The sequence below is a fragment of the Xiphophorus maculatus genome, chromosome 19, assembly GCF_002775205.1.
Source record: "Xiphophorus maculatus strain JP 163 A chromosome 19, X_maculatus-5.0-male, whole genome shotgun sequence".
Taxonomy (NCBI): Eukaryota; Metazoa; Chordata; class Actinopteri; order Cyprinodontiformes; family Poeciliidae; genus Xiphophorus; species Xiphophorus maculatus.
In genome coordinates, this window is record NC_036461.1 from 23,891,084 (window position 1) to 23,900,991 (window position 9,908).

The 9,908-nt window shown below is 39.0% G+C and overlaps 2 protein-coding genes across 3 annotated transcripts; one reads left to right on the top strand and one right to left on the bottom strand.

Annotated features, from left to right (window-relative positions):
• Positions 1-2: 2 nt before the first annotated feature.
• On the bottom strand, positions 3-6,615 carry nusap1 (nucleolar and spindle associated protein 1). Of its 2 annotated transcripts, none has more exons than XM_023352541.1 (10): positions 6,419-6,615; positions 6,105-6,308; positions 5,882-6,032; positions 4,611-4,739; positions 4,393-4,505; positions 3,247-3,416; positions 2,927-3,090; positions 1,605-1,721; positions 1,414-1,519; positions 3-453 (listed from the first exon to the last, which is right to left on the bottom strand). In XM_023352541.1, exons 1-10 carry the CDS (start codon positions 6,497-6,499, stop codon positions 366-368), a joined length of 1,323 nt encoding a protein of 440 aa, XP_023208309.1. In that variant the 5' UTR covers positions 6,500-6,615; the 3' UTR covers positions 3-365. The 2 variants fall into 2 exon arrangements, with proteins under 2 accessions (XP_023208309.1, XP_023208308.1); XM_023352540.1 differs by having other exon boundaries at positions 3,247-3,419.
• A 227-nt stretch (positions 6,616-6,842) lies between these two features.
• oip5 (Opa interacting protein 5) lies at positions 6,843-9,614 on the top strand. Its single transcript, XM_023352542.1, has 5 exons — positions 6,843-7,827; positions 8,111-8,177; positions 8,639-8,761; positions 8,898-8,979; positions 9,249-9,614. The coding sequence occupies exons 1-5, from the start codon at positions 7,662-7,664 to the stop codon at positions 9,354-9,356; spliced, it is 546 nt and encodes a 181-aa protein (XP_023208310.1). The 5' UTR covers positions 6,843-7,661; the 3' UTR covers positions 9,357-9,614.
• Positions 9,615-9,908: the final 294 nt, after the last annotated feature.

Here is a 9,908-nt window from a genome sequence, read left to right on the forward strand (position 1 = left end):
ACTTTTTTTTTCTCCTCATGGGAATTTTGATTTTTTTATTTACAAAATTCAATAATAAAACATCACAATTAAGAAGAGGGTTTACATGTCAAACAGCTTTTTAAAATCAATTCCATTAAATGCTTTCCCCTCAGAAGAACGTAAAAAATAAGAGCATATAAAACAGTTGTTAAAAATGTACATGAACAAGAGATTCTACTTGATAAGCAGAGAAAATTGCGGCATTGACAGAAATAAAGCTTTAAAGCAAATATCTCTACAAATAAAGCAGGTTGGAGAAAACCTGGGCTTTTCTACGTGAAAATATTTACAGTAAAAAGCGTCACGCTTTCGCAATGGCCGTCATTTTTGAAGAATAACCCCGTCTACGTCATCACAAGTCCTCTCCTGGCCCCGAGCATGTTTTCTTTTTTCTGCTTCCGGCTTTCCACTTGCTTGGTTCGCCGGTCCTCCCTAAAACAGGACAGATCGTCATCAGGAGGAGCTGGACAGATGGAGACTAAGCTCGCAATATTTGTTACATTTTCAGCTGCAGGGGTTCGTTTTCCACGGATTGTTTGAAAAACCTCCACTCCTGTGTTGGCGCCGCAACAAGAAGCACTAAATAAAACGACACGTAAACCTCAGAAGAAGACGCTGGACGCAACTTCCTACCTCACAAAATGTAGACAAAGACCGATCTGCGTCAGATTTGAGCAGTTGTAGAATTTCTCTTTTGTCGTTGGTAAAAGGCCTCAAGTCATTTGTCCCACTAGCGTCGAAACTCTTTCGTTTGTTTGTTGTTTTTTTTTTTACCCAGAATGCCCCGCGCAGAATGCCACTTCCCGCTTTTGATGCGGACTAAGATGGAGAAGTCTGGTCCACCTAAAAACCTCGGGCTCGCTTCGGTTGGAGTGAACTCTAGCTTGGTTTGAACGCATCTGTAATCGCCAAGCGGACCAGAGAACGCTCAAAAAGCAGGAAATGAACTATAGCGCAGGGCATTCTGGGTAAATACAACCAAAACAAACGCACGTATCTAGCGCTAGCGGGAGCGATGGCTCATGGTCGTTTACCAAAGACAAAAGAGAAATCCTACAACCTCTAAAATATACTCCATTTTTTGTTTTTATTTTGTGAAGAAGGAAGCCGCGTCAGACATGAACGCATGAAATAATTCATGTCTATGAGTTATTATGTCGTCTGTGGAGGTTTTCGTGTCGTTTCCTTCGATTCTTGGTGCGGCGGCACCAAAGGCGAGGAGGAGAACGGGTTTTTCCAACTCTTTGGGATCATTTGCAGAGCACTGTCAAAGGAACCAGCAGCTGAAAATGTAACAAATGTTGCGATTTTGGGCCCCAGATCATGCAGAGTCTACCAGACCATCAGGCGTGAAAACCCCATAAGACTTTTAAAGATTCCTTTAAGACTTACCTTGACTGGATTTTGGGCTGTTTGTAACTTTCTTGGCGAGGATTGGCGATCGCAGACTTGTTTCCTGCTGCGTTTTCCTTGACATCTCCGAAAGGTTTCAGTTTACCTATGAAGTATTTAGGCGATCAATAACATGTCCAGCATTAAATCATCATGTGCTGCATTCACAGACCTCGAGGAATGTTTAGTACCTTTATGGGGCTGGTAGGAGAGGGGACGCGACAGACTCGCCTTCAGGTCGAAGGCAGGTTTCTTTTGGGTTCCAGGCGTTCCTAATGCACTCGTGTTACCGGTGAAAATGAAGGGTCCTTTTATAGAAGAGAAGATAAATGTCTTTTTAAAATTCTGTAGACATCTACAAGTACAGCGTCAAAATGTACAATATCTTGAAACAGCTCAATATTTTTGCATCTCATTTCAGACACAGCCTTTATTTCTTTTCATTTTGTTGATCGCGGCTGACGGATAATGAAAACTAGGAGTGTAAATTACGGCTGCAACAATTTAGTAGTTTATTCTGATGATTTCTTAGATAAAGAAATCGGCACATTTTGCAGATTTCTCATTTAACTACTTGAGCCTTTTTTATGCAATATGAGAAATACTTATAAATCCAAATAAAATTTGTAATTTCTTTTTTAAATAAAGACATTTTATTGCCTAAAATGCAATAATGCAGCCTTCCTTTAGCGAATGCGTAATCATTTGTAGCAAAGGTTAAAACAAACAGAGCGTAGGGCTAATTTCTTGAATACTTTTGGATTAATCGATTAATAATTGAACAACAAAAGGTGCTTAGTAGGATTTTATTTTATTCTTTTTACAGAATTAGAACCACGTGAAGCTAAAACTGCCACTTGAGTCGTTCTGGGTGGAACAGATTCACACACAAAGGTGAATGTGTATTTTGTGTACATTTTGCAGTTAATTACTGCTTTAAATATGCTATTCTTTCAGCAAACTGCCTTTTTTGAGTCTGTATACTCCAGCTAACATTTAATTGATTACTAAATTAGTTGACAATTATTTCAATAATCAATTCTTGACAATTAATCTGATGGAATCGTTTCAGCCCTAGTGCAAATCACCTGCTGTATTGCGATATATCGATTTGCTCAGACGACGATACAATGGTTGTTGATATTGCGACCTTAGAACCAGCTGATCTCCTTCCATGCCACGCAATTCATGCAAAACGAGCCCCAACCAACTACTGAGGGCACAGAAATGTACACACTTTTTGAAATCCTGACATTTCTGTTGGAAATATTTTCTTATTGTTCATCATCTATAAGCCAGAGTCACCAAAACTGCAAGGAATACAGGTTTGAAATATTCCACTCTGTTTAATAAATCGATATAATACGAGTTTCAGTTTTTAAAATGAGTGCCAAAAACAAACAAAGTAAAAACTAATAAAAAAAAAAAAACAACCCTACTTTTTCACAATACTCAAATTTTAGGAAGTCTACTCGTTTTCCAGATCATCTGATGAAGTGAAAAGTGAAATTACCTGGAGTTTTCTGGGCAGATAAAGCTGAAGACTTGGCGGCGGCCGGCTTTGCTGCGTCTGCAGTCGGTTTTTGTGGGGTACTGGAGGCGACGCATGGCGACATCCGTGCTGGCGTCTTCACCAGCGACCTCTTGAACTCATTATCGAGCGTAGCCTCCGAGAATCTAGAGAGATTTTTTTACAGCGACGCATTAAGGATTCAATTAGATAAAGTCAGCTGCAGCACATTTCGAGTCGCCATCAGCTTTAATGCAAGTTAAATAGACTTGGCTCGAATGTATTGATGCTGGTAAACTGGAGAAAGGTCAAAGGTGGCTCACCGGACATTGACCCTGCGGGCAGAAAGGACAGAGGGTCTGAACTGACCGTCTTCTTTTTGTGCGGGTTTTTTTGAAGGGATTTTACTGGCCTTCAAAGTGTGGCGAAGGTTTTCCTCGGCCGGCGTCTTGTTGCCGGGGACGGGGCTGAACATGGTGGCACGAGCTGAATTCTTCTGCAGGACACAAACACACCGATCAACAGAGCCAAAAAGGTCCTCAATAAACAGCGCTCTGCAGAACTAGTCATGACCCTCGACCTTTCGCACATAGCTACCACGTTACATCCACAAACGTGTATTTTTCTGTGTATTTTATTGGAACGGAGTTGGACGGAGACAACTGGATTTCTCTCAGTCTGTGAAACGATTCATGGTGATGAATCGATTCTTGAAATAATCAGCAACTAATTGAGTAATCAGTTAATCGTTAATTGGAGGATACAGACTCAAAAAAAAAAAAAGGGCCAAAAGCTGAAAAACATATTGGGAGCAGTAATCAAGCCATAAGAACATTCGTCTGTAAATATGTTCCATTTAAAACCCAGGCGGCAGCGTTTTAGCTTCACCTGGTTCAAGTTCAAATGCTACATCAGTGCATCTTAACAATTAAATATTTATTTTTTGTTTAAAAGAATTGAAGAATACAATTCTTCAATTGTATTCTTCCCCCCCTCAATTTCTAATGTGATTAAAAAAAGAAGTGCAAGAGGCTAAATGAAAAATCTGCAGAAAGTGCCAATTAGAAAAAAATCAGATTGATGAATTATCAGAACAATCAATAGTTAGCTGGGGCCGTGATTCTCCTTTGGAAACACTTTAAAGTATTTCTTCATTTAAAAGTTTTAATAGGATTGACTGAGATCTAGTCACTCAGAACCGATTTCAACTGGTGGATTCTCCTTCCATGTGGAGCCTCCAGAACACATAATCCAGGTCTGCAAGGGAACAGTGCATCACTTTCCTTCCACTTTACGTGGATCCGTCACGTCAAATCTCAATAGATCAAAGTTTGTGGTTCTGATGCAACAAAACGTAAACATGTTCCAATTGGTTTAATTCCCCCCCCCCCAGAGGTACTGTAGTGTGCATTTACCATTACACGCCAAATCTTCAAATCAAAGCCGACCAATATGATTTCATTAATCACCTTCAGGTCTTTGACTGGATTTTTGTACGTCTCCACCTGCTTCGTCTTCCGCTGGACGTAGCTGTCGATGGACTCCATCTTGTTGAACTGGGCCTCGTGGAGCTTTTTAAAGTCTGGTTTGGAAATCAAATTCACAACAGTTACCTTGAAGGGCTCGAAAGGATCATCGCTTCTCATTCGTCCACAAGAACAGTGAGTTAGGGGAGGAGAAAACTGACTAGGAGTTGTGGGCTTCAACAAAGCCTTGCTCCTCTGCTGGAGGCCTTGGTGACGAGGGATCTTGCCGCCTTTTACCACCTTCGGTGCCTTTTCTGTACGAGAACCGGACGACGGGAGCACATTCATCTCTGAAAGAAACGCGCCGTTTAAAGTGAACTCTACCCTTATAAGTAACCATGGTTACCAGTATCAAGCTGTAGACCACTCTAAGGAATCACAGTTCCGTTACAGCTAAAAGAATCGGTCATACATTTGCCCCCAAAAAACAAAGATGATAAAAAAAATTATTAAAGAATTTTTGCGCAAGTACAAAAGCGTTGCTATGTAGCTGAACAACAAAAAAATTTTTTTTTTTTTTTTTTTTCTAATACAAGGAAGCCAAATTCACCTGTTCGAAAATATTTCAAGTCATGACAGACATGGAAAGTCACAGTGTGGGGAAAAATAAGATTCACACATTCTGGCTAAAGTGCTAGAATTGTTTTTAAAAACCAGAATTAACTATACAAGCAGCCGCTACCTGCTAATTATCCAACTAATGTTAACTTGTTATACTTGTGGCACTCATAAAGAGGGGGAAAGCAAAAATATATATTAAACATAGATATAATCTACAAATATTTCTGCACAGTACAAACTTAATGCATGCACTTATTGTGGATTTTTGCTAAACTCTGTATCATATTTAAAAAAATAAATAAATAAATAAATAGGAGTAATTTTTTGCAACAGTATGAATAATTGTGGCTTTTCTCTTAAAAAAAAAAAAAAAAGCAATTAGAAATGTACCGATGGAGCTCTTCCTCGCCAACACTGATTTTCAATATCCTTTCCTGTCTGACCTTCTGGTTAGCAATTTTTTTTATTTTAAGAATTACAACACAAAGCAGAAAAGGTGGATTTCGGCTCTGTTGATGGAGGTCGTAGCTTTTAATCTAACAAAACATGAAGGGATGACTTTGTTTTATGGTATGAAATGGCCCTACGATTTTGATTGCACTCAAAAAATAAAAGTGCATCAAAATACAAGCTGTTTTATGTATGTGTCTGGTTAGAAGAGTGGAAGATCTTAGCCTTGATGCATTGAATGAACGCAGAAAAGAAAAAATTAATAACTCCAATGTTACTGGATTCATCATTCACCACTCAGACCCCATCAAGGGAAAAATACTTCATTCTGTGTCTCTTCAACCAGAACATCTTTTTTGGTTTAGAATTTCTTTAGTCCATGTCTGGGTTTCTACAATCTTTCTCAAAAAGCTTTACCGACCTGTTTCAGCGAGCACAGGAGCTTTATCCTTGGAGTCTGGGTGCAGCTGGGGCTCCGGTTCGTTCAGCTCAGAGTCTCTGTCCAGGGTCACCTTCCTTTTCTTCTTCTTCTTCTCCCCTGAACTGCTGCAAGATTCGGCTGGGTCAGCAGCCTAGAAAAGTGAGGGGGGGATTTAATCAAGAGAATAGAAATCCGAAAGCAAGTCACTGTTACAACCCAATACCTCAGCAGCATCAGTGATCTTCCTCTTGATGCATTTTCCTCTCCCCCGACGCGTGTTCACAAACACAGCCGTACTGGGAGCCTCTTGTTGGGAAGCATCATCTGCATCCTCCCGGCCGCTGTCTGAAGCTGCATTTTCATCTCCCTCGTCATTTTTCTTTTCTTTTTCATAGTGCTGCTTAATGGCTTTCAGGAGCTTATCGGCCTGCGTCGAACAAAGAAATCAATTTCGAGCGCACTTCACGTACAGTTAGCGTTCACGTTAGCCGACATCTGCCGTTAGCATCACCGGTCGGAGTAAACGCGTCAAAGTACCTTCGTGTTCGCCTTCAGCCCCAGCTCCTTCGCGATGCTTCGCAGTTCCGCGTACTTCATAGAGTTAAAATCCATCTCCATCTGCTGCTTTTCCACTTCAAGGTGCGCGTTAGTTCACTTATTTATCTGGGTTTATGTCTACGCCGCTTTCTCCCGGATTCCTCGGCGCCCGACGGTTAAAATAGCCGCCGATTCAAAACACAGCCAAAGGAGCTACCCGATTGGCTCTTTCCCTTTGACCGGATGCGACGCTCAGCCAATCAGCTTCAACCTGATTTTAAAAAAACAAACAAACAAAAAAAAAAAGGTTGACAAAATTTGGTTGACAAAGTGTGAAAGAAATAGAAATACAGTTATTCTACATTTTAAATGTTCAAATTAAATAATCTGATTCAAAACGTATTTGTTAAACTTTAGCTAATTTTACGTTAAATCCCACGTAATCTGTGTATATCATTTCATTTGAAAATGAAGCAACGTTATTACTGTTGTTTTAAGTTATGGCTCTTGTGGTGTCGCATCATAAAATTACTGATTAATTTAATGCTCATCAAACCTAGACAAACGGCTCTGCTAACTAGAACGGCGTTAATACGCTCATAGACATTAATACGCTTTATGTCTATTTTTACTTGCGTTAAAAATGAATGTGGACAACAACAAAAGAAGAACTTTCTGTAGCACATCGTGTGATAAAATAATAAGAATTAAATTATTTCATGTTCCTTCTGTGTTATTTATTTATTTTTTATCACTGACGTTGTTTTCTGACATTGAATGCAGGTTATTCATCGTATTATTGTAATTAGTTCTATAAAAATACGTATGAATTTAATTCTGATCATTTTGGTCAACTCTTAAATACAAACATATGATATAAAAATGTGATTTGAACGTTATTGCTCTACACCCCAAGGAAGGTATTTTTTAAAAATATTTTAACATAAATGAACGTCTTTAGAACTAAAACAATATTGTCCATGACAGCAAGTTGCGACTGGAGATGAGTGTCTAGTTCAGAGTGTTACTCGTTTTTTAGGGCACATTAAGACAAAATTCATAAAATTCAGTGCATGAGTGTATAAATAGAACAATATCTCGATCCCCCACACGGTGGCGGTGTTGTACCACAGGCCTTTCACGGTCAAACCAATAGCGGACGTGACGTATTCTCCTTTCCTCTGTTGGTTCAAACACTGCAGCGCGGACCAGTCGCTTATTTTATGCCGTGTATCTGGGTGTAATGGAGTTTGACGGCGATCTCATAGTAGAGCGAATCGACGATTTAAAGACGGTTACGCCATTAGAGCATTTAATGACTCTTCACTGTGCGCAGTGTAACGCGGTTCTGGCGGACTCTTTGGGGCTGTGCGGAGAGCTGACATGCATCGACTCCGTCATGTGCATGCGTAGGTTTTGTTTGTATGCAATTCAGCCAATGCAAGTAGTTCCGAAGTTATTGTTGGCAAATTTGCTTGTGGAGAATCTGTTATCCTCCAAGATTATTGTATTGTTTATTATTACTACTATCATTTAAAACAAAAAAAAACACCGGAATCGTGTGGCTAATGACAGTTTTTATCGCTCGACAGAATGTCTCGCGATATTAAGTTGTTCAGTCATTTTGATTAATTTGAGCTTATTTCCTTTCTGATTTATTTACACTTATATGTAAGTTTTTCTCTCCCTCAGGGGTGACCAATGACGTGGTTGTGAGTGGCGCTCTGGAGTCAGTTCACAAAGGGGAAATGGCTGACTGGTGAGGATAATAGTGACTTGCACAAAGTATTTCCACTGACATGAAATTACACTTACGTGAACTCTGGTTAATCTTTTTTTACTTTTCTTTTTACTTCTGAAGGTTATTAGTTAGTATCGAAAAAACTGGAAATGTAACATTTAATCCACTTTACAATTTAAGTTTTACTTGTAATTTGACAATATAAATATGTTAAAGAGGCTATGCAAGGCTTTTTAAAAAAAAATAAATAAAAAAAAAAAATATATATATATATATATATATATATATATTTGCTTTTGAACAAGTGTTCATGCACCACTGCAGACTTTTTTTTCCTCCCTGTTAAGTGGATCCCCATGTTGGATGAATCCTCTTCTGAACCCAGCCTTTCACCTTTAACCACATCTGTAAGGTGTTTCATAATTATTTTGTTTATTTTTTTTTAACTAAATTTCTTGTATTTTTCTGTTCCCTTTCAGCATTTGCTCCAATCTAAAATGCCGTTTGTGCAACAGTGTCGTGGGGAAACGCATCCACGCCGCTCCTGCGCATCTGGCCGCTACTCGCTCCGTCTTTCTCCTGAGCAAAGCCAAAATGAGCTGGTGAGCGGCTCTGACTGGAACTGCGTGTTGTGTCTGTCAAACTACCGAGCTTGTCACGTGACGAGTGAATAACTATTTATGCCATTATTTTTTAGCACACATAATTAATAATAATAACAAATGTCTGTGCCTGCAGTTACATTCTGGACAGCAGCTCAATGGTGAAGGCGTCGTCTCTCTCGTTTGAGCTGGCGCCTCTTCAGGAAACTGTTGATGAGGTGAGAAAACCAAAAACCAAATAACCTGAGCCAACTGGGAACACTGAGATGCTCTTTGACTGGATTCCTTTTGCTGATCTTGTAGACCTTTCCGGTTGATTATAGTACCCTAAATTAGTTCAAGCTAATTTCACCTGACAAAAGGTGGCGGAAATTTCAGCCTACAAATTACACTTCAAAAGTTAAATGAAGGTGTGATTTTAAATGAGACACTCCTTCCTTTTTTTTTTCAGTAAAAACTTTGAGCACTTCTGTCCTTTTCTCTGCAGGCAAGGCAGGAGATTGAAGAACAGCTGGATCTGATGGGACACACCTGCAGCCAACTGGCTGACATGAGTATGAACACCAGCAGTCGAAGCAGGAAGTGGTGTTTGTAAGATGTTTGGAGTTTGTGCTTTATGTGTGTGTGGACTTGTTCTGTCAATGATGCTCCATCATTCTGGATGCTGTTAGGCTGCACATGTTCTGTGCTCTTTTTTTTTTTTTTTTTTTTTTTTTGTTAAAGCTTATAATGTACCTTTCTTTTGATTAAACTGATAATGAATCTTTTTTTTAAATTAATTTTTCACTCAAGTTCTGCTACACTTATTTGTACATTATATATATATATTTTACAATAAATTTGAGTTTGATATCCTTATTTCTTTGTCAAATATTACGTAGTTAGTAGTAATACGTTTGAAATTACGATTTTTTTTTAATTTATTTTTTATTTCAAAAGCATAACCTCACCGAAAGGGCATAAAAAAAAGTTTGACCTTTATTTAAATACAGCAAGGGCGAAAGGAATAACACGTGAAAAGGAGGGGGAAAAAATCTTTTAAGAAGCTTGCAGGGACCTTTGCAAGAGAAACAGCATCACAGGCATTGGGCATGTGGTGCTTTTCCATTTGTTTCAACCTAGGAAATTATGTTTTAAAAAAAAATAT

What these genes read in the sequence shown, in the direction of transcription:
- nusap1 (XM_023352540.1), bottom strand. Translation starts at nt 6,499, where the DNA reads ATGGAGATGGATTTTAACTCTATGAAGTACGCGGAACTGCGAAGCATC. An exon ending in GTTGAAGCCCACAACTCCTA is followed by an intron (nt 4,506 to 4,610) that starts GTCAGTTTTCTC and finishes TTTCCAAACCAG; the next exon opens with ACTTTAAAAAGCTCCACGAG. An exon ending in CAGCCCAAAATCCAGTCAAG is followed by an intron (nt 454 to 1,413) that starts GTAAGTCTTAAA and finishes GTCCTGTTTTAG; the next exon opens with GGAGGACCGGCGAACCAAGC.
- oip5 (XM_023352542.1), top strand. Translation starts at nt 7,662, where the DNA reads ATGGAGTTTGACGGCGATCTCATAGTAGAGCGAATCGACGATTTAAAG. An exon ending in AGCAAAGCCAAAATGAGCTG is followed by an intron (nt 8,762 to 8,897) that starts GTGAGCGGCTCT and finishes CTGTGCCTGCAG; the next exon opens with TTACATTCTGGACAGCAGCT. An exon ending in TTCAGGAAACTGTTGATGAG is followed by an intron (nt 8,980 to 9,248) that starts GTGAGAAAACCA and finishes TTTTCTCTGCAG; the next exon opens with GCAAGGCAGGAGATTGAAGA.